Source organism: Pelophylax lessonae, assembly GCF_965119305.1.
Source record: "Pelophylax lessonae genome assembly, chromosome: 3".
Classification (NCBI taxonomy): domain Eukaryota; kingdom Metazoa; phylum Chordata; class Amphibia; order Anura; family Ranidae; genus Pelophylax; species Pelophylax lessonae.
The window spans coordinates 185,780,228-185,804,637 of record NC_138770.1 but is presented as its reverse complement, the minus strand read 5'-3'; the positions used below and the strand labels follow the sequence as shown (position 1 = coordinate 185,804,637).

The 24,410-nt window shown below is 45.5% G+C and overlaps 1 protein-coding gene across 1 annotated transcript in view; it reads right to left on the bottom strand.

The window, feature by feature from the left end:
- RASA2 (RAS p21 protein activator 2) overlaps positions 1 to 24,410 on the bottom strand; it is a 451,771-nt gene that overhangs the window by 324,666 nt on the left and 102,695 nt on the right. Inside the window, exon 3 of the mRNA XM_082249978.1 lies at positions 12,812 to 12,915. Within this exon, the coding sequence (XP_082106104.1) occupies positions 12,812 to 12,915 (104 nt within the window). The remainder of the gene's footprint in view (positions 1 to 12,811; positions 12,916 to 24,410) is intronic.

Sequence of the window (24,410 nt, the reverse complement as noted above, 5' to 3'; positions counted from 1 at the left end):
AGGAGTCTTGGCAGATGTTAGAGAGGGGGGGAGCGTAAATTAGACGATATTGACTTCAACCACTAAGGCGTCTGTGGCGTCGGCTAGTGGATCCCAAGACTGTGCCACAAACCCCTATACCTTCCTGTTGAGACAAGAGGCCAACGGGTCCACCTCGGGAGTACCCCACTGGAGACACAACTGATGGAACACCTCCGGATGAAGCGACCATTCCCCCTGGTCCAATGCCTGTCGACTGAGGTAATCCGCTTGCCAATTTTTCACCCCTAGAATTAATAGTTCTGCCCACCTTGGAATACTGGTTACTTCCCGAGCTGCCAGGGCACTTCTTGCACCCTCTTGGTGATTGACATAGGCCACAGCCGTGACATTGTCTGACTGAATGCATACCGGACACCCCTGAAGACGATTTGTCAAATGACCCAGACAAAGTGATCGCTGGGAGTTCCAGTACATTGATCGTCAGTCTGGAATCTGGAAGAGTCCAGACGCCCTGAGCACAATCTGTGCCGAGAATGCCTCCCCACCCAGACAGGCTGGCATCTGTGGTGACAACGGTCCAGTACAGGGAGAAAGGATTTTCCCTGTCGAAGTCCGAAGCCACCAGATCAGGTACCCTCTTGTACCCCGGCTCAACAGGATCAGATTGTCTAGAGACTGAGGGTTCTTGTCCCATTTCACCAGGATCTCTTTTTGCAGAGATCTCGTGTGTAATTGTGCAAACGGAACCGCCTCGAAGGTAGACACCATCAGGCCCAGCATACAAGCCCGGAAGGATGACAACAGAAGCTGAATTGCCTCCTGCAATTTCTAGAGTTTTTTCAGAGGAAGAAACACTCTGGCTGAGGCCAAGTCCAGAGTCAGACCCAGATAGTCCAGTCGTGTGGACGGAACCAGAGCAGACTTCTAAAGATTCAGAATCCAACCAAACTCCCTCAGAGTTTGCAGAGTAATCTCCAAGTTGTCCATCAGAGCAGTCGGATACTCCGCTCACAGAAGATGATCGTCCAGGTACCCCAGTACCGTAATCCCCTGCTGACGCAACAATGCTAGTAACGGGGCCAACACTTTCACGAAGGCCCGAGGAGTGGTGGCAGACCAAACGGTAACCCCACAAACTGATAATTCTCCTCCTCCACATCAAAGCGGAGGAATCGTTGGTGACCGGCATATATTGGAATGTGTCCTTGATGTCGATAGACGTGAGAAAATCCCCCTGATGTAGGGATGCCACTACCGTGTGAATGGACTCCATTCGGAACGTCTGTACCTGCACAAAGCAGTTTAGCGCCTTGAGGTCCAGAATCGGACATGCCTTGCCTCCCTTCCTGGGAACTATAAACAGGTTTGAGTAAAACCTCTGAAAACGTTCCGAAGTTGGAACCGACACAATCACCCATTGAAGTAACAAGTCTTGCACTTCCCCCAAAGAGACCCTGTAAGTGATCTTGGGACAAGCGCAGGCTAGTGTAAGATTCTGGTACCCTTGGTACCCTTATTTCCCATTTCTACCTTAATATTGCGTCCCACCTTGCTAACTAGGTGGAACGCATACACCTTTAAGAACGATGACATCATCGCCGAGCGCCGCTATGAGCGGCTATTTCAATCGCCGGTTTTCTCTCACTCATTGCTCGTTCAAACCGCATGCTTGACCAGTCTTGTCCTATGCTGCCGGAGCTTCTAGCTATTCCTTTGCCTGAACAAAGCCGGAACCTCGCTACCGATCCCGTATCTCGCTACCGGATCACTCTCTTGCTACTGGACCTTGCTACTACTAACCCAACTAGTGATAAGTACCCCACAGGGGATTTCTTCCTAACTAACTTACACTATCTACCTCTGCATACTAAAGGACTGTTACTATGTAAGCACTATTTCTATCATCTGCATAACTTCATAGATTGCTAGCTCTTGAGCCTACCATCATCTACATCATTGCACTAGGTTACTCTCTCTTGTATACTTCATCTGCTGTCCCCTACCACCTGTTACTATACATGATTGCTAAACCTATCTGCATACTACCTATCATCACCTACCACTCTCTTGAATATTACTACTGAGTGCTCACCATTTTTAACGCCTGTCTCTCACCTCTATAATATCATATACATCCTATCACTCCAGGAACATCATATTGAGTGTATGTATATTTGCATAAAGCAGGCTGTGCACGGTGATGAGTCCTGAGAGTTGGATAGGTTTGTTCAACACATCTCTACATGACTACTGAGTGTAATAATTCTGCAGCTGCAAATCCATTCACTAACAAAAAACGCAAGAGCGTTACAGCTAGAAGGGAAGAACCTTTCTGGAGGATAAGACCAAATCTCGATCTTGTAGCCAGACCAAATGACTTTGTGGACCCACTTGTCCTGTACCAGAGAGGTCCATGGATCTGGAGGCCAGCGAAGACATCCCCCCCCACCCCAGATACAGGTGAGGTTGCCCCTTAATGCAGAGGAAGCCTTGTCCGCAGGTCTGGAAGAGCCCGCTCGTTGCTTGCCAAACCAGGTCCTCTTGTAACCTCCGGTGGAGGCCCTGAAGGGCTTAGATCCCTTGTTTTGAGACCCTGAGGGAGGAAAGGGCCTCCTATGAGTTGAGAAGAATGGCCCACGTCTACGACATGTCTCCCTGCCCTTGGAAGCCTGCGGAAGGAGAGTATTCTCCCCCCCTGTGAGGCCCTTAATGATGTCATCCGAAGGAAGCTTCAAACAGGCTCTTCCCCACAAATGGGAGATCAGATAAGGCCTTCTTAAAAGTCTAGAAATCAAAAAGAATCCAAAGATGCATCACAGGCAAACTTTAGCCCCTGAACCAACTGATCCGCCAGCTCCACAAGGTAGGGGGAAGCCGTCTCTCCCCCCCCCCCCCCTTCCAGGTCCTGGCGTAAAAGTTTAGACCACTCGGTCAGGGTTTGCGACACTGGGGCAATAGTAAATACCGGCCTAAATGCCGAACCAGCCAAAGTGAACATATGGCGGGTCAGAGCCTCCGACCTCCTATCAGCTGGATCTTTAAAGGCCGGGGACTCCTTAACCGGAATTAAGGTGGCCTTATTTAACCTGGAAACCGGCGAGTCCACTGATGGGATCGTCCACTTTTTAAGCAGGCAATCCTCATAAGGATACTGCATCGCAAAACGCTTAGGGACCGCAAAAGTGCGTTTTGGACAACCCCACTCTTTTGTGACAATATTATCAAAGTAAGCAGGAAAGGGGAACACCCTCGCTGCCTTGGAGGGCCTGTGGGTGCCAAAAGGGACCGGTGCCTCTGACGCAGCATCACTCGCATCCTCCATCTTTAAAGTTTCATGCACTAACACAATCATACGCATCCACCAGCGCCTTTTCATGCGCGGCTAGAGGAGCAGAGGAATCATCCTCACTATCTGAGCACACAGGGTGCATGGACGCAGACCCAGAAGGGTAACTCACATCCGCAGCAGCCGAATCAGATCCAGGATCCGATTAGACAGATAAAGCAGGTGAGGGGGGGGGGGGGAGGGAACCATTTTTGCTAGCCCGTTTTCCCAGGATCAAATCCACCTTGGACACTAAGGATTCCAGCACAGCCATCAGTGTAGTCAGGGATTGGTAGGACCCAGAGGGCCCAGCAGTCTCTGCGAGGGGATCAGGTGGGGAAATGTTCTCCAGGGACTCCAGTAGTGAAGAGGGGGACCCCCACAGAAAAAGTGTAACACTGCTGGGGACACCCGCACTGCGCTGGCAGCACCACAGAGCCCAGCACAGAGCACTACCGCTGCTATAGCAGAGAGAGAGGGGGAGAGAGAACCCCACAAAAATCTCACCACCACAAATCAAGTACTTACAGCCCCAAGCTAACTACACACCATGCAGCCATAAGGAAGAGAAAGATCCAAGAGTCAGCACTAGAGGATGAAGAGGGGCTCCCACCACCGAAATCTCCGCCCATATAGCTTCAAAAAAAATGGCTGCCACTATTTCCAATGAGAAAACCACAAGAAAATGGCTGCCGAGGCTACACAAACATGGCTGCCGATTTACAGCACAAAAGGCTACAAGAAAATGGCAGCACCACCCGGCTCCCGCACAGCCCCCAGGAGCTCCGAACATGATCCCAGCAGGAAGGGGGGCCCTGGCAGGAGCCCCCATCAGGTACAGGTCCGTCCCAAAAGTCGATCATCCGGTCGCCGGTGACGAGCTTCGAATCTCCCGAATCGCCAGTTCGACACCCCAGACCAACCTAAGAGGTATAGCCAACCCATGGGAGGGGAGGAGGGTGTGGGCAGATAGGATGTACCAAGTCCAGAGAGGACCGAGAAAAAAAAAAAAGGGGGGGATGCAGCATGGGAAGGAGGGGAACCCGGGGGTCCAACCATCGTCCACCCCAAAACCCTCCAGGGATAGAGGGGGAACAGCTACTTGCCATACCAGAACAGGATGGGCACCGCTCCTGACAGACCACTGCTCCATCGGAATGTGGGGGGGGGGGCTTTTGGCCAGGAGGAACGCTGCAACTCAGACAGAGGCCAGATTGTATGCGCCCTCGCAGGCCAACCCCCGTCCAGTGGGGCTATGTCGAAGCCGACCTAGCGTGGAGCTGAGGCCTGTGCGCACTCGCTGTCCAGACTGGGGGGACCCTCTGGATCTAGATTATCCAGTCCGTCGCCCAGTCCGGCAGTTGATTGTAGATTCTCACAGTAGCAAAATAAGAAACGATAGGAATAAGTTCTATTTAAAAAGGAACAAAATTGCCAGGACCAGAGATCCCAAGCAAGGAACTCCCTGACTAGGCAGAAAAAAACGGAGTCCCTATAGATGAGAGTGGGAGTATACTCCCTCGGACTGCCCCATAAGCGTAGTCAAGCTTTTTCCTGACTAGTGTCCCACTCCTGTAGGGGGCAGTATAACCCAATGGTCAAGAAAATAAGGAGTTTAGATACTATTATTTGATACCATCATATCTATATGAGCTGGCTGATATCCCATGGAAAAAATATGGGCACTGATATTGTTGCACCTATCCCCATGTTAAGATTTTAGAGTGTTTTTGTCAGTATTTGTGTCCAATCAGCCACATGAACATTTTTGACACCAGGAAGTAATGTTAACAGCAAAGGTCTGAGCTGCACTCCTTGCAGTGTTAACAGGTGTAGCTGCAAGGGATGGTACTGTGCTAAAACCAGTAAAAGAGCAGAAAGTAACCAGCACTCCAATGATACCCTTTCACATTTATTCATGGAATGTCGGACCAGTCACAGCCAACGTTTTTGCTCCTCGCAGGGTCCCTTCCTCAAGACGACATAGTGACAAAATAAATACGTTAACATACTATACCCACCGCTTTGATCATTCAGACATTTTTCCCCAGAATTGCTGTTTCTGTATTAGGACATATAATATTGCATTACTGTTCTATTGCATTATAACTTATGTAGTGGATTGGGAGCTGCCCCTTTAGTGCCATAATCCTAATATTACATAACAGAGAAAAGATGGATGGTACAACATAGGTTGTCCAAATATATATTGTGGCGGACTTTCAAGGCACACGCTGAGTAAGCACACTCATTATTTAAAATGATTACTTTTATTAAGAAAATTTAAAAGACACAAAGAAAATTATTTTGGTGAACATTGACATGAATATTATTTCCTATACATTCAAAAAATAGTATACAGGCATTGTTGACAGTTGGTGAGGGTTACAGTTGTTACACAAATCTGATAAGGTCAATGCGTTTCGCATTTACGCTTCCTCAGGACCTCAGATAGTTGGGTAACCTCTCCTCACACAACAGTGCATCATACTGTTCGACCGGGGGCTAAGCTCTGTCCTCAACTCATATCCCAGCCGCCATATATATGTTATGGCGGCTGGGATATGAGTTGAGGACAGAGCTACACCATGAAGGGATTATGTCACTGTTTACCAGCTGGATGCGGGTCTGCTTAAATCTCTTCCAATAACAAGCTATTTGAGATAGTCCATTATTAGGACACCTCTAAACATAAGAATACAAGTAAAGTGTGTAACAAGCCCAACTGACCTACATACCATCCTCTACCCAGCCGTCCTGCCTTTTCCCATATCCATCAATATTCTCTAAAAGGTGGTTATGGTCCGAGGTGGCCCCTCCCATCGAGCTTAGCCCCCGGTCGAACAGTATGATGCACTGTTGTGTGAGGAGAGGTTACCCAACTATCTGAGGTCCTGAGGAAGCGTAAATGCGAAACGCGTTGACCTTATCAGATTTGTATAACAACTGTAACCCTCACCAACTGTCAACAATGCCTGTATACTATTTTTTGAATGTATAGGAAATGATATTCATGTCAATGTTCACCAAAATAATTTTCTTTGTGTCTTTTAAATTTTCTTAATAAAAGTAATCATTTTAAATAATGAGTGTGCTTACTCAGGATGTGCCTTGAAAGTCCGCCTCAATATATGTTTGGACAACCTATGTTGTACCATCCATCTTTTCTCTGTAGTGTATCATGAATTTACATGTGCCATACAGCATGTGTACATATTACATGCAGAAATCGTATTTCCATTTTTGTTCTCCTAACAGGTTTGATCTATTGTACTCTAACTTGTACTGTCGGGTACTGTTCAATTATATATCGTCACAGTACTGCTGACAGTGGTACAAAGGTTTCTCTTGTTAATTAAGCATGTACTGTGTATATAGTCACTATCTCACCTTAAGGATGGGACCCTGCAAAGCCCTGAAACATTGGCCTTATTTGCCAGATATGATGTTCCACAATAAAATATGAAAGCGTATATTTAAAGTGCTGGTAACTTTCTAGACTTTTACAGGTACTGATGTTGAGCAAGACAACATGCCTCGTAATTGACATTCCAGATCACACAGGTGTTCATTAGGGTTGAGAAAAGGGCTCAGTACAGACCACCAGGTTTCCCAACACCAAACCCATTTACCATGCGTTTATGGAGCTGACTTTGTGAACAGTCTTGCTGGAACAGAAAAGGGCCTTCCTCAAACTGTTGTCACAAGATCAGAGCACCTTTATAAGTTTTGGCATGAACAGTACCCCACACTGAAAGCATAAATTCATTAATTTGAAAGGGTGTTTACATACTTTGGCCACTTACTGCATACTAGTTTAAAAAGGCACTAGCCAATCCCCAGTGCAGAGCAATAACATTGAAAAAAGTTTTTGTTCACAAAATCTGTTGCGTGTTTAAACAATTTGAAATTATTTTGTAGCTTCTACCCAAAATTACCCTACACGGTGTGAAAATCTATACGAGATTCAATCTGTCATAGAGACAGAATATTTTATTTCCTTGCAGCTGATGCCTAGTCAGCTGATGGGAAAAGGACTTGAAAGTCTGCACCACAAAGCCACCGCACAGGTCTGTCACAGAGGATAAAGCCTAAACCCGCAAATCCCTTCTTCTTCCTCATTAACACAGACATGCGAAAAGCAGGCAGGCATAGTGACTACACAAATTCTGTAGCAAAATGTGTAAAGGAAGCTGGAATCATGAGTTTTAAGTGCTGCCATTAGGGCACAGTTATTTTCCTAGCATAAGGATTGTTAATATTGGGCTCCATTACTTTAAAAAAAAGACACAGTAAGCAAGGTAAGCTTACAGTTAAAGTGTTACTAAAGCAGGACCCTGCATTCACTATATCTGGTCCCCTAAAGCACACAGAACAGGATAGTGCTGATCATATGTACGCTCCCAAGAAAAAAAAAAAGAAAAAAAAAAACATGCTCTAGCAATACACATCAAACTGAGCATGTGCAACGTGCCTCCAAAAGCTCTGTTCTATCAGGAGATGGATTGGGAACAGTGGAAAAAGGGGAGGATCATAGAACACAGGATAAAACAGCCTTTTTATCCTTGCGCATGATCAATTCCTTAGGTTCCACAGTGAGTATAACAAGCATGCTTTACTGCATATACAGACCGATTTCACTGTTGTGGGTTTAGTAACACTTTAAGGCAGGGGTGGGGAGCCATATGCAGCCCACAAAGTCATCTGGTCCGGCCCCCGTGCAGCTGAGGCTGTGTCTCTTAGCTGATCTGTCAGAACGGAGCCGATGCTTACTGTATAGTTCCGGCTCCGTTCTGACAGTCTGAGTGAGTCACAGGCAGAGTGCATTTGATATCAGGAATACAGGAAACATGGTCTCTTCCTCCAGCACGGCGCCGCTACACTTCTCCTAGCCAGCATTTCCCACCAGCAGCACACGCAGCAGTACCAGCCAGAGCCAGCAGTACCAGCCAGAAGCAACAGTACTAACAGCAATACCAGCCAGAGTCAGCAGTACCAGCCAGAGCCAGCAGTACTCACAGCAGTACCAGCCAGAACCAGCAGTTCTCACAGCAGTACCAGCAGTTCTCACAGCAGTACCAGCCAGAACCAGCAGTACCAGCAGTACCAGCCAGAGCCAGCAGTACCAGCCAGAGCCAGCAGTACCAGCCAGAGCCAGCAGTACCAGCCAGAGCCAGCAGTACCAGCCAGAGCCAGCAGTACCAGCCAGAGCCAGCAGTACCAGCAGTACCCACAGCAGTACCAGCCACAGCCAGCAGTACCAGACAGAACCAGCAGTACCAGCCACAGCCAGCATTACCCACAGCGGTACCAGCCAGAGCCAGCAGTACTCACAGCGGTACCAGCCAGAGCCAGTAGTACTCACAGCAGTACCAGCCAGAGCCAGCAGTACTCACAGCAGTACCAGCCAGAACCAGCAGTACCAGCCAGAGCCAGCAGTACCAACATCAGTACCAGCCAGAGACAGCAGTACCCACAGCAGAACCAGCCAGAGCCAGCAGTACCCACAGCAGAACCAGCCAGAGCCAGCAGTACCCACAGCAGAACCAGCCAGAGCCAGCAGAACCCACAACATTACCAGCCAGCAGTACCAACCAGCAGTACCAGCCACCAGTACCCGCCTGAGCCAGCAGTACCAGCCAGCAGTATCCACAAGCACAGTACCAGCTAGCAGTACCAGCCTGAGCCAGCAGTACCTTCAGCACAATACCAGCCTGAGTCAGCAGTACCCACAGCAGTACCAGCAGTACCCACAGCAGTACCAGCCACAGCCAGCAGTACCAGACAGAACCAGCAGTACCAGCCACAGCCAGCATTACCCACAGCGGTACCAGCCAGAGCCAGCAGTACTCACAGCGGTACCAGCCAGAGCCAGCAGTACTCACAGCGGTACCAGCCAGAGCCAGCAGTACTCACAGCAGTACCAGCCAGAGCCAGCAGTACTCACAGCAGTACCAGCCAGAACCAGCAGTACCAGCCAGAGCCAGCAGTACCAACATCAGTACCAGCCAGAGACAGCAGTACCCACAGCAGAACCTGCCAGAGCCAGCAGTACCAGCCAGTGCCAGCAGTACCCACAGCAGAACCAGCCAGAGCCAGCAGTACCCACAGCAGAACCAGCCAGAGCCAGCAGTACCCACAGCAGAACCAGCCAGAGCCAGCAGAACCCACAACATTACCAGCCAGCAGTACCAACCAGCAGTACCAGCCACCAGTACCCGCCTGAGCCAGCAGTACCAGCCAGCAGTATCCACAAGCACAGTACCAGCCAGCAGTACCAGCCTGAGCCAGCAGTACCTTCAGCACAATACCAGCCTGAGTCAGCAGTACCCACAGCAGTACCAGCCTGAGCCAGCAGTACCATCCAGCAGTACCCACAGCACAGTACAAGCCAGCAGTACCAGCCTGAGCCAGCAATACCCACAGCAGTACCAGCCAGCAGTACTTTTAAAAACTTACCACCACAAAGAGTCGACTGCGCTCCAGACTGACCGACGCAAACCTGGAAAACCAGTTGCAAGTAGGCTTGTGACGGTATCAGATTTTCATGCTGCGATTAATTGATTAAGGTTGTGCCACGGTATACGGTATTATCACGGTATTCTATTATTACATTTAAATTATTAAATTTCCACCTCACTTCAATTTCATTGCTGAATTTAGGGGCTTTGGTTCACTTATGCACATTATTATATAGTCAGTCAGTACAGACTCTGTGAACCAGGCCTAAAATAGGTCATCAAGCAGTGTCTGGCCTAACTGGTGATAACTGGTCCTGGCGCTCGGCTCCGATCCGATGGCCTGGTCATTAAGAGGGCAAATCCTTGTGGTCAAGAAGTGGTTAAACCTGAAGGAGGTGTTGTTTATAAATGACTTTACTATTGCTTTAGGCCTGGTTCACATGTATGCGGGTTGGTGGTTCACATGTATGCGGGTTGGCGGCCCACATTTGCACAGGCATAGCAGCCCATTGATTTGAACGGGCTGCTATGCCCTCATTTTCCGCAGAAAAAAGGTGCATGCAGCATTTTTTTAAAATTCAGTGGCCTTGAAATCCATCCTGCTTTTGCACCATGCGACTAACCTGCAGTTCCTGCTCTGGCAAGCTTTCTGCATTTTTTGTAGACACTGCTTGATGGCTATATAATAATGTAATGTGGGCTGCTATGCGTGTGTGTGTGTGTATATATATATATATATATATATATATATATATATATATATATATATATATATATATATATATATATATATATATATATATTATTAGAGCTGCACGATTCTGGCCAAAATGAGAATCACGATTTTTTAGCTTGGAATAAAGATCACGATTCTCTCACGATTCTCTGTGTAACAAAAAAAAAAATTGGGATAACTTTACTGTTACGTTTTTATTTTTTTTTTTTTATTCATTAAAGTCTAATCATTGCGTTTGAAAGACTGCTGCGCAAATACAGTGTGACATAAAATATTACAACAATCGCCATTTTATTCTGTAGGGTCTCTGCTAAAAAAATATATAAAATGTTTGGGGGTTCTAAGTACTTTTCTAGCAAAAAAAAAACTGATTTTAACTTGCAAGCAACAAGTGTCAGATAAAGATCCAGTCTTTAAGAGGTTAAACTTCCTTTCTCCCTGGCAGAGGGAAGGAAAAGATACAAATGTAATCATTTTTGTTTATAGTTAGGAGACTTAATGCTGAAAGGGGTTAGCTGTGTGAGTGAATGAGTCATCCAGCTCACTGAAATGTATCAATTCACAAGTCAGGCAGACTTGACAGAGAAACTCGGTATTTTAAAAATGCCACAATAACAATACCGTGGCTATGCAATACCGCGATATATCGAATTACCGAAAACCGGCATATGTCTAGTTGCAAGCAGCAACATCATCAATACCAGCTAACATCACACACCTCACCAAAGAGCAGCAGTTGCAGCCATCACATTAGGGGTGAGTTAATTAAATGTTTGACCAAATATAACATGGCTCCCCACCCCTGCTTTAAGGGATAGGAACTGGAGAATTAGCCATAGGAATAAGTTTGTGGTTAAAGCGGAGCTCCACTGAAAAGGGGAATCTCTACTTATTTGCACAACCGCCCCCCCCCCCCCTCTGCAATATTTGGCACTATTTTGGGGGGGGGCCTCGTTTTGACAGGTACCCGCTCCCACTTCCGGGTAGGATCACCAATGTACAACATTTCTGGCACCTCCTCCTTCCCCCTGCTCCTTTCTGAGAGACACACAGGTCCCAGAAGATGGCTGGATCATTCAAAAAGTGTAGTAGTGCACAGTAGGAATCCGGCTGTGAAGCCTGAAGGCTTCAATGCCAGTTTCCCTTACTTACAATGCCGGCGCCCGCACTGGAAGCTAATTGACATATGGGCTCAGGGTGCCAACATGGCGGGATCACTAGACAGGTAAGTGTCCTTATATTAATAGTCAGCAGCTACAGTATTTCTGAGGGCCAAGATAGGTTAAGGACCAGTTCACACCATAGAAACACAGTCTGGATGTGTTCCAGATGCTTTTCTGCATGGCGTTTGTTGCATTTTTGATGCGTTCCAATGTGTTTTTGATGCAGTCCAGTGCATTTCCCCCCCCCCCCCCCCCTCTTTTTTCTTAACCTAAAATAAAGACAAGTGTGTTCCAGTGCATTTTTGGTGCGTTTTACAGCGTTTCAGTACAATCCAGTGCAAGAAACAGGCAGCATGTTCTTTTTTTTTTCTGGAGCTGTAAGGCACTGAAAGTGCAAGCACTAGTGTGAACTAGGTCATTGGAAACCATATAACCTACTTTCCATGCATTTTTGATGCAGAAAAAAATGCACTGGACCGCATGTGGTGTGAACTGGCCCTATGACTTATACATTTTCGGGACAAAATATACAGGAAGGGTAAAAAAACACCTATAATTAAAATTCACATTTGTTTGCATAGCTGAAATCTTATATCCAAATGCACTGCCCCAGGTTACTAGGGACTGGTCCCCAAGACATTCTATACATTTTAAAAAATGCAAGGTGTATGGAACACTTCAGGACAGGTGTAAGCAATCCTGTTGCAAATGTGAAAGTACTAACCGACATTCAGTTCCACAGCTAATGTAGACACCACAATGCCCACCTACCACCAATTTTAAGCAAGCATGCCTACTGTTCTTTTTGTGCCCAAAGCAGGTGTGTGCATATGAAGCCTGTTTTCAAATGTCTAAAAGACAGGTGAAAGATTCCACTAAACCATGTGTGCAGAGTACCCATTAACACAAAGAAGTTAATAGAAGAGAACAAGAACTGCTCCCAATGGCTTCAACTATTCATCCTCATAGGAACCAGCCATGCCCAACACATACAGAGGAATCCCACTTGCAGTAATGGCTGAAGTCTGTTCCACGAAGTAAACAGCAGAAACTTGCCACCAGTTTGGAACATACATATCCCTAACTGTGCTCTCTGAGTAGCAAATACATTTGAGAAGAAAGACATTTGCCAGTGACTGCTCACCTATTCTGAGATCTCTCTGTAAAACATTTTTATCATAGATATAAAAGGATAAATTTTGGAATGCTCTTGGAATTTCAAAGTAGAAATCTTCACCATAAAATGGGCTGCAGAAAGAAGAGAAAGAAAACGTGAAAACAAATACACAATATATTTACTATACAATATATAAAACAATAAATGTGCATATAATACTAAATAGACGTGTACCAGTTACCATAGCTTGAACCAGTATTTAAATTGCCTTTTCTTCTAGAGATTGCTTACATAAACCTTAGACTTACCAGTGATGGTATTTCTAAGAGCCTTTCAGGACAGCACCTGGAGAGAGTGCAGCTCCGCCCAATTTTCCCAGGAAACACTGCAGCCTTTAAAATCCCTGCTCTTCCACCATGCCTTCAGTTATAGAGTAAGCTCCGACATGCTGGAAAACAGAGCACACAACCAACCAACCATAACAGACCATTAGGTCATATTTTAGGAAAACCCAGGGACAGTAGCAGCTGCTGTCCTGAAAGGCTCTTAGAAATACAGTCACCGGTAAGTCTAACTAAGGTTTCCCTAGATTGCCTTTCAGGACAGCACCTTGAGAGGATAACTGAGAAAATTACCCTAGGGTGGGACCACTGCCTGCAGTACCTTCCTACAGAATGCCTGATCTGCAGCCTCTTCTCCTCCGCATCCATATCCTTCAGGGAAAGAAAAGTACTCGCTCGCTCCTTCTTCCTCCGAGTAGTTGGCCACTGCTGACTGAGGTGGATGCCTACTTTGCTGGGAGTCTGTCTGTGTTGTTGGAACTTTAATTAATAAGGAACAAACTGAACTTATGGCGCTTTTCCACTGCAAGGAACCGAACGGTTCGGCTCGCGTTTGCACTTTTCCACTGCATGGTACCGCATGGTACAGTGTTGGAACGGTTCGGTACGGCGCCGCTTTTCCACTACATGAAACCGAACGGTACGGCTTGCTTAAACAGTACCACCTCGGTTGTGGTTCCAAGAGGGCCGTACCGGTACCATATCCCACAATCCTTTGCATGCAGCCTTGACTGTTTGTCACTACTAGCTACTGATTGGTCAGAGAATCGTTGTTATCCCACCTACTTACTATTAGTGGAAAAGCAAACCGTACCAAACCGTTCCAACACCGTACCATGCGGTCCCATGCAGTGGAAAACCAAACCGAGCCAAGCAGGGCCGAGTGGAGCCGAGTCGGTACTTGCAGTGGAAAAGTGTCAATATAGTACCTGTTAACTCCTTCATGGAAGAAAATACATCTTTACATTGCTGTGAAGATTCCTCTTTAACAAGGTCTGCTATGCAGGTTTTGCATAGAGGTTTTTGACCATGAATCCCTGAGAGGGATTTTGCAAGAAAGACACATCCTTTGAACTGCGGGGGGTCCTTTAGACTTATCTGTGTTGACCTGAAACCCAAGACACAAAACAAAAAAGTAAACAGACTACCACCACCTCAGAGAAGGAAAAGAAAGGAGCCCCCCTGTGCACTGAACCAGCAAACACAGAGTCCCTGCCTAGACTATAAGGCCGAGAACAGTTATCACAGCCCTTAGAGCAGGCTCCCACTGGAGGAAATACAACAAGGCCAATGGTAAATGATAGAGGCACCACTGTACCCCCCTTAACTGGGCCTGGCTGGTGCTTGCGGTGCCTGCTTCCACCGGTGCTGCTGCCCTCTCCTCCATTTCATGCAGTGCACGCAACTGTGTGTGACAGAACCACCCATCTGCTTTAAATACGCCCTTCCCGGTGTCTCCACGCTCTGGGGGCCCGGAAGCACCGACCTTTCGACCCGCCCCCTGACCCTTGCGTTCCAGCAGCTGGAACTATTGCTGCCACATCCTCACCGGAAGTCCCGCCTACCAGAAACTTCACACGCCGGCCGGGACCAACACTGCCCAGACTGCCTGCCAGCCCACAACCCGCGGCTCCCGGGCACACAGGCTGGGCACTCAAATGAGGTACTGCTCCCCTGAGCTGGAAGGACCGGAGGCTCCGGAACACCACCCTCCACTGCGCCGGGTAGGGTGCTGGGATGGTCATATAAATACAAAAAGCCTAGAGGTAAGCATACCACTTTCTCTACCTAGAGAGCGTGCAGTCCCCCCCAACTGGTCCCCTGCAGTGCTTCCACCATGGCGGAGGAAACACAATAACTGAAAGCATGGTGGAAGAGGAGGGATTTTAAAGGCTGCAGTGTTTCCTGGGAAAATTGGTTGGAGCTACGCTCTCTCCAGGTGCTGTCCTGAAAGGCGATTTGGGAAACCTTTATTTTTAAAAACCACTTGTGCTGAGAGAAGTATGGGTTCTGTAATTCTTGATTTCCTTTGAAATTTGCCATGTGCCAAGCTAATCCTGCAGTTAGTATTTTCTGTCACTGGCCCACAGCAAGCACGTGGACAGTGAAATAGGAGCAATATCGCACATTCTAATCTGCATATTTGTGGCTTAAAGTAATGAAGCCAGAAGAGCAACATAACCAATGAAGTAGCATTTTTAGAAGAGGCCAAAAGCAGCCTACTTCTAATTTATTACAGGCTTCTGTTAAAATAAAGAGCTAGTGAAAGCAATAAATACAGCGCCTTGCGAAAGTATTCGGCCCCCTTGAAATTTGTGACCTTTTGCCACATTTCAGGCTTCAAACAAAGATATAAAACTAACTTTTTGTGAAGAATTAACAAGTGGGAAACAATCATGAAGTGGAACAAAATTTATTGGATATTTCAAACTTTGTTAACAAATAAAAAACTGAAAAATTGGGCGTGCAAAATTATTCAGCCCCTTTACTTTCAGTGCAGCAAACTCTCTCCAGAAGTTCAGGGAGGATCTCTGAATGATCCAATGTTGACCTAAATGACTAATGATGATAAATAGAATCCACCTGTGTGTAATCAAGTCTCCGTATAAATGCACCTGCACTGTGACAGTCTCAGAGGTCCGTTAAAAGCGCAGAGAGCATCATGAAGAACAAGGAACACACCAGGCAGGTCCGAGATACTGTTGTGGAGAAGTTTAAAGCCGGATTTGGATACAAAAAGATTTCCCAAGGAGCACTGTGCAAGCGAGAATATTGAAATGGGAGTATCAGACCACTGCAAATCCATGAAGACCTGGCCGTCCCTCTAAACTTTCAGCTCATACAAGGAGAAGACTGATCAGACATGCAGCCAAGAGGCCCATGATCACTCTGGATGAACTGCAGAGATCTACAGCTGAGGTGGGAGACTCTGTCCATAGGACAACAATCAGTCGTATACTGCACAAATCTGGCCTTTATGGAAGAGTGGCAAGAAGAAAGCCATTTCTTAAAGAGATCCATAAAAAGTGTAGTTTAAAGTTTGCCACAAGCCACCTGGGAGACACACCAAACATGTGGAAGAAGGTGCTCTGGTCAGATGAAACCAAAATCCAACTTTTTGGCAACAATGCAAAACGTTATGTTTGGCGTAAAAGCAACACAGCTCATCACCCTGAACACACCATCCCCACTGTCAAACATGGTGGTGGCAGCATCATGGTTTGGGCCTGCTTTTCTTCAGCAGGGATGGGGAAGATGGTTAAAATTGATGGGAAGATGGATCGAGCCAAATACACTGAGACGGAGATTTGTCTTCCAACAAGACAATGATCCAAAACATAAAGCAAAATCTACAATGGAATGGTTCACAAATAAACATATCCAGGTGTTAGAATGGCCAAGTCAAAGTCCAGACCTAAATCCAATCGAGAATCTGTGGAAAGAACTGAAAACTGCTGTTCACAAATGCTCTCCATCCAACCTCACTGAGCTCGAGCTGTTTTGCAAGGAGGAATGGGCAAAAATGTCAGTCTCTCGATGTGCAAAACTGATAGAGACATACCCCAAGCGACTTACAGCTGTAATCGCAGCAAAAGGTGGCGCTACAAAGTATTAACTTAAGGGGGCTGAATAATTTTGCACGCCCAATTTTTCAGTTTGTGGATTGTTAAAAAAGTTTGAAATATCCAATAAATTTTGTTCCACTTCATGATTGTGTCCCACTTGTTGTTGATTCTTCACAAAAAATTACAGTTTTATATCTTTATGTTTGAAGCCTGAAATGTGGCAAAAGGTCGCAAAGTTCAAGGGGGCCGAATACTTTCGCAAGGCACTGTATATTCTAAGGCCTCATGCACACTAGACATTATCAAAACATCAGTACAAAGCTGTAGCTGTAGAAGGAGTTTTTCAGCTTTTTTTGCAGTAAAATTTTTCAGCGGTTTTTGGCTTCTTTCAGCTGTAGCATTTTTTAGCTTTGTAAACAAATTTATACTCCCACAGAAGCTTATGGCTCAAAAACCTTGATAAACGCTGAATAGCTGCGTTTTTCAGCTTTTATCAGAGTTAGAGCGTTTTTGCAGCTGAAAAACTCCTCTCAAACCCCGCTAGTTATGGGGGGGGTTTTTTTCCAGCCAGAAAACACCCCTACCAAAAACTGCTGATAACAGCCTGTGTGTTCATGGACACATAGGATAACATGCTGGGGAGTTTACTGGCTGCAGAAAAAAACGTGGAAGCCAAAAACAGCAGCTGTAAAAACGTCCAGTGTGAATAAGGCCTAAAACACATCCACTTCCTTTCATTTCAATGGGAGGGCTTCTAATGTTAGATAGTTAAAGCCTAAGTTTAGTGTAAAAAAAAATCAGCACATGGGGACATTACTATCAATCCCATGTGTCTATTACGCTCCTGGATTCCTTGCCATCTTCATCCTGTAACCTTCCCCTACACCCACCTCTGTAATCTTACAGTGAGGCTGGGGTTAATAGAACCAAGGAACTTGTGATGTGCACACATCAAGAGTGCCAACTATGTCCACTTCTTCCTTTTAGGGAAGCTGTACTATAGTTTCTATGAATGAAACATGATCTATGAATGGAAAAGACTAACCTTTCATTCTTCCCGTCCTCCATCCATTGATCACATTTCATTCACACGGTAGAAGATATTGTACAACTTCTGCGAATATAGGAGGTGGGTAGAATGGACCAACATATGACAAGTCCCTCGCCTATATTAATCCCAACCACACCAGAAGATTGCGGCGACAGGAGTAGGGAGAGAGATTGTAGGAGAAAAATGTCAACTAATACAGGAGCCAGCAGCACAAAGGACACATCAGATTTATAGCAAGTAATGTCCCTTGTGCTAATTATTTTTTCACTAAACCTAAGTTTGAAGGATATGAATTCCAAAAAAAAAAAAATCTTTCACCCATTATACAAATACCTTGTCCCTTAACATACAGAACCAAAGTCCCTGTGGTGCCTACTAATGAGGGGGAAACTGGATGCGTTAGCTAGGGACCTTATTACGGAGACTGAAGCACTTTGAATGACACAATAAACGGATTATGATGCAATTCCCATGTGGGGCATATTCCATCCATCTGAGATGAGGGGCAAATATAGGCATTAGACTTTGTAAACCTGGGTTGGAAGATTTTTGTATTCATTTAACTCGATAGGACTGGGTTTTAATAATGACACTCTGTGGCCCACATAGGGTATCTTAGTATCTGTAGGATCGCAGGCAGTCCCATACTACCAGTTTTTGGGTTTACACGAGGGATCTTGTCCTCAAGACGGTAAGTGTTCTTATGCATGATGGTCCCCTAATAGCAAGTTAGGTGGTACTACAACTTTATTCAAATTTACCAAGTGGAGGTACACTCTTGATTTTCTCCTGCACCCCCATCTGGGCAATAGAGATGGGTTGTACATACAGACAGCACAAATGTTTCCAAAATAGTATATACTGCCCTAAACCAGCCACAGACTGGTCGAATCTCAGCTGGTTCAGCAGGGACCGGACGAGATTTGAATTATGTATGAGCAGGCGGATTGTACCCAAATTGATCGATCAAGGGACTGACTGGGTTGATGGGGGAATCTAGCAATTTTCTTTCCTGCAACCCTTGGTTGCAAAAAATCACACCATCTGGGGACGGCTTTACATTCTCCTGAAGTGAATCACAAAACATGAAGACTGCCTGATGCCCATCAAAGTTCCATACACTAGGACTCTTTGGATATTATTGTTCAAATACAGAAATTATATAATGAGCCTGTCATGGAAGTTTTGCTGTTGGTTCAATATCTGCATGTATAAATTTATTAGGTTTAAAACTATTTATTCAAAAGATTAGTAGTAAGGTTGCAAGACACCACTGTTGTAATTTAACCAGTACCGCTGACCGCATATATACTTAGGCAGGGTGGGCCGGCTGCGCAAAATCACATATAGGTACGTGATGCGCGATCACGGGAGCGCCCACTGTTCCAGCGGTGACCGGATTCAGTTTAGAACTGATCAGTCATCAGGTCCATCACTGTATTAGGGTCACTTGTGACGCAAGTTAGCGCTAGTCCCCGATTTAGGGTACCCGCCATATATCCCTTGTTAAGGGTTTAACCCCTTGATCACCCCCAGTTAACCCCTTCACTGCCCTGTCACAGTATCACTATATATAAAGAGGTGTTCTGTGCAGCGGTCAGAACTAAAGTTGGTTAAATGGTCAAAACAGATATAGGGACACGGGTATTCTATATTTTTAAATAACAAGTTTATTAATGAAAAATTTGACTTATAATCATAACCGTACAGTATATAATTCTTTATGTACCAGTATATTCATGAGGAACAAGACATACAACATAAAACAATAAACATATAACATAGTACTGGCCGGTGCATATTAATTCGATCACAGGGCTAATTTTCACTGTTTTTGGTCAAATACCGAGAGTATATCACTTTGAAAGACCCAACACCTATCCGCCCTACAAAATACACTCTGCATAGTCCCCAAAAGACATACGGTATTATTAACCACCAGCTAAATACCCCTGACACCACTCTATACACCAGCAATAAAGGGACCCATATATGTGACAACAAATCACAGGAAATCCCTATTTCTTCCTACCTACAAACCGCTGAGAAATCAATTATCCAACCAGCATTTGGAAAAGTAAAAAGGGAGGAAATTTAAAAAGGTGAAGCAATGGTAATTACCACAGGAGTCAAAAGTATCAGGACAGACTCCGGACTGCACACCGGCACCCCAGAATTTACTTTCCAATGATGCTAAATGGAAAATAGCCATCCCATCAGACCTACCTTCCAAAACCGCAATTTTTTCAGAACATCTTAATTTTGAAAACACCCCCCCTTTTTTTGAACTACACTCCGTTTATCCACAGACACGAATCGCAGGAAGATATACTCTCGGTATTTGACTAAAAACGGTGAAAATTAGCCCTGTGATCGAATTAATATGCACCGGCCGGTACTATGTTATATGTTTATCGTTTTATGTTGTATGTCTTGTTCCTCATGAATATACTGGTACATAAAGAATTATATACTGTACGGTTATGATTATAAGTCAAATTTTTCATTAATAAACTTGTTATTTAAAAATATAGAATACCCGTGTCCCTATATCTGTTTTGACTATTTAACCAACTTTAGTTCTGACCGCTGCACAGAACACCTCTTTATATGCATTTTTAGGTTAGGTCAAAAATGTATTATCTAAATACAGGGACCTCTAATAATAACAATTGTGAAACCTATGCTCCTTGCAATAACCTTATGCTACAGTATCACTATATACAGTATACAGATAAGTTACTGATCACTGTATAAGTGTCACGGGTGACGCTAGTTAGCGTCAGTGTCAGTTTTTGTCAGTTTTGGTCCCGCCACATATTTGCTAATAAAGTTTTAAACTCCTGATCGCCCCCCCAGTTAACAGTTAACGTCAGCATCTGCGTCAGTTAGGGTCAATCACAGATAGCGTCAGATTTTAACCCTTTGATTGCCAGTAACACTAACAACACACTATAAACCTCCCATAGTAGTATAGTGTCTGAACAGATCAATATTTTTAATCTGATCAGAACTATACTAGTGTCCCCAATAGTTTAGTGTTCCCAAAAATGCAGCATTAGCAGGATCAGCCCTGACACCTGCCCAGAGTTGTATAAAGTACTCGAAACCCATACTTGAGTAAAAGTACAAGTGCTCGATCAAAAAGTGACTTGAGTAGAAGTGCTCAGTCAAAAAGTGACTTGAGTAGAAGTACTAAAGTATTCAACATTTTTGGACTTAAGTATTGCAATTAGTTTTTTTTTTTAAATTTTGCTACTCAAGTACTGAAAGTAAAAGTACCAGTAGTTTTGAAAAAAAAAATTGCTACTCAAGTACTGAAAGTAAAAGTACAAGTACTGTGTTATGTAGTTATTAAAGAAAAGTCAAAAGTTTGAACATCATATTGTTTATTATTATTTCAAATGCAGCTTTTATTTATACATACATTAGCATTTATTTTCGTATGCGCTGATAATACACGTTTTGAGCTTCATGAAACCTGCCATCTACTGTTCTGGCAGTGGTAATTTTTATAATAGTAACGAGTAACTATGCAGCACAAAAAAAAAAAATAGAGTAGAAGTATTGAAATCATCGAAGAAATGTAGTGAAGTAAAAGTGGAAGTAGGAGAAAAAAAATTCTACTCTAGGAAAGTACAGATACCGCCTTTTGGTACTTAAGTACAGTAGTGAAGTAGTTCTACTTAGTTACTATACATCTCTGCACCTGCCAGCACCTGTGTTTAGCCCCACTGCCCAGCCAACCCAAACAAGTGCAGTATCAATAGATCACTGTCACTTCCAATACACAGCACACAAAACCGCAGCATTAGAGTCAGGCCTGATCTCTGCTAGTACTAGCAGTTTTTTTTTTTTTCATAGCAGTTCAAACAGTCCCGACAACCAGGTGCTTTTTTACCTGCGAGTCACACTAGGTACCTGTAAATTTATTGGCCAAATTGTCAAACGAAAGGTAAACTACCGTAGTGAAGAGGCCTACAGGATACGGAGCATGACAGATGAGAGCAATGGAGAGTCCTCACTGTCAGAATCAGGTTCAGTATTCGAACCTGTAGAGAGCAGCGGCACCCCGATAGTCAGCTCTGATGAGGGAGTAGAAGTCCCTGTTAAGGTCAGGCGTACCCGATCCCGTTCTGTTGCTGAGGTGCAACCACTGCGTGATTCTCGTATGCAGCAGTGTCAGTGCTAGTGCTGCTCAACCTTCTGGTAAACTGGCGAGCACCAGCAGCCCAGTACACCCTGGTCATAGACAAACCAGCACTGCAGTATCACTTGGTGACATGGTGAGTCCCATAAGTGCAGTTCAAGCTGGTACGGTGGCTAGCACAAGTAGTGCCCCGCAGTCACCAAGAATTCAAAGACAGGCCTATAGAGCCCATAGTACCCTTCCTGATGCACTTGCAAATCCTGACTGGCAGCCCACAGATTCTGCAGCGCCCATACACTTTCCCCCCCACCCCACTTCACTGGCCAACCCGGAATTCAGGTGGAAACAGCCAATTTTACTCCTTGATTTTTTTTTTTTTTTTTTTTTTTTTTACATTTTTATCACGGAAGATCGGTACAGATCTATTGTGGACCAAAGCAATTTTGCATACTTATCAATTTATCACCACAAGTTCAAATTTGACCATTGCCAGACAATTTGGCTGGACACCAAAAACGGTTCCCAAATGTAAAACCTTTCTGGGCCTATCCCTCAACATGGGCATTACTAAAAAGAGTGAGTTGCGGTCATATTTTGGTCCACTGACCCAATTCTTCATATGCCCGTGTTCTCTGTTGCCATAGCCAGGGCTCAATACGGTTGCCCCCTTGATTATAGACATATGCCACGGCCCTGCCATTGTCCGATTGAATCCTTACCTGGCGCTCCTGCTGACGATCTGTCCAATGGGTTAGGCAAAGCCAGATTGCCTGAATTTCCAGGATATTGATCGGCAGACTGGACTCCTCCAGAGTCCAATCCCCCTGAGCTGGATCTGTGCCCAAGACACCTCCCCACCCGGACAGGCTGGCATCTGTGGTGACCACCGTCCAGTACAGGGGGGGGGGGGGGGGGACTTTCCCTGTTGAAGCCTCGGAGAGAGGAGCCACCAGATACGAGACCCTGCTCAACAGGATCCGATTGTCTAGAGACTGTGGATTCTTGATCCATTTGGCAAGAATCTCCTTCTGTAGAGACCTGGTATGGAACTGAGCAAATGGAACAGCCTCAAAAAAGGTGGAAACCATCAGGCCCAGCACTTGCATGTAAGTCCTGAGGGATGATCGCCGGTCGGGCAATAGGAGCCGAACTGCATCCTGCAATTTCTGGAGTTAAGCCCCGTACACACACACCGATTGTCGGCCGACCGTCCGGCCGTCTTTTGTCCGGTGCTGTCGTGTAGGTTGAAAAGTGCTAAAGACTGCACACGAATTTTGTCGGCCAACAACAACCGACTGCAGAAGTGATGTCATGTGATGGTTAACTTTCCGTGTGTTTTTTCTTCTCTGAGCATGCCCAGTCTTGCTTATCTGCTTTTTGTCGGCCGAAATCTGTACTGACTGACGAACAATCGTTCTTTGTTGGCCTACAAAAATTTTATAGCATGCACACCAGATTTTGTTCGGCCGAAAAGTCGCAGTCGGTTGTCGGAAGCATCATACTAACAAGCCGACAATGGGCCGATCGGACGTTGGCCGAATATTTACGGCCGACAATCGGTACGTGTGTACGGGCCTTTAAACCCCGGTTGAGGTCGTGTCCAGGGTCAGGCCCAGATAGTCCAGTTTGGTGGACGGGACCAGAACAGATTTTTGGAAATAAATTTCCATCCAAACTCTTGCAAGGTTTGCACCAAATGTCCAGACTGTCTTTCAAGGCATTAGGAGACTCTACTCGCAGGAGGAGATCGTCCAGGTACCCCAGCACCGCAACCCCCTTCTGCCTTAGTAATGCCAACACCGGGGCCAAAACTTTTGTAAGCACCCGAGGAGCCGAGACGACACCAAAGGGTAATGCCAGGAATTGATAGTACTTCCTCTTGGAACCCACTGCAGGGTTACAGGTGGATTTTGAACCCTGGTCCTTAAATCCAGAGGGACTAGAGGACCGCTTATGGGCTGAGTAGAAAGGGGGACGCTTGTGGCGAGCCTCTTTTCTCCTGGCAGTCTGCAGAAGAAGAGTACTCTTACCTCAAGTAAGACCTTTAATGATCTCCTCCATGGAAGCTCCAAACAAGCGTTCTCCTACAAAAGGGAGATTCATCAATACCTTCTTGGAAGACTGGTCCGCACACTAGTATTTCAGCCATATCATCGAGCGAAGAGTCACCGCTGTCACGGACACCCTGCAGGCTAGGGGGCCACATCCAGAGAGGCATCACAGATGTACTGCAACCCCTGGACCAACTGGTACGCCAGCTCCACCAGGACAGGAGGAGGTTGTCCCCCCTCCAAATCCTGGTGCAGGAACTTAGCCCATTCCGTTAAGGTCTGGAAAACCAATGTTATGACGAAAACCAGGTACTAGATCAGAGATTCAGCTCTTGTCAAAAAGGTCCTTAAAGAACAGAGTCCTCCACCGGAGGAAGGGTGGCTTTATTCAACCTGGAAACTTGAGAGTCCACTCACAGGCTGCATGAAAAAAAAAAAAAAAAAAAACACGAACATTACAATATATC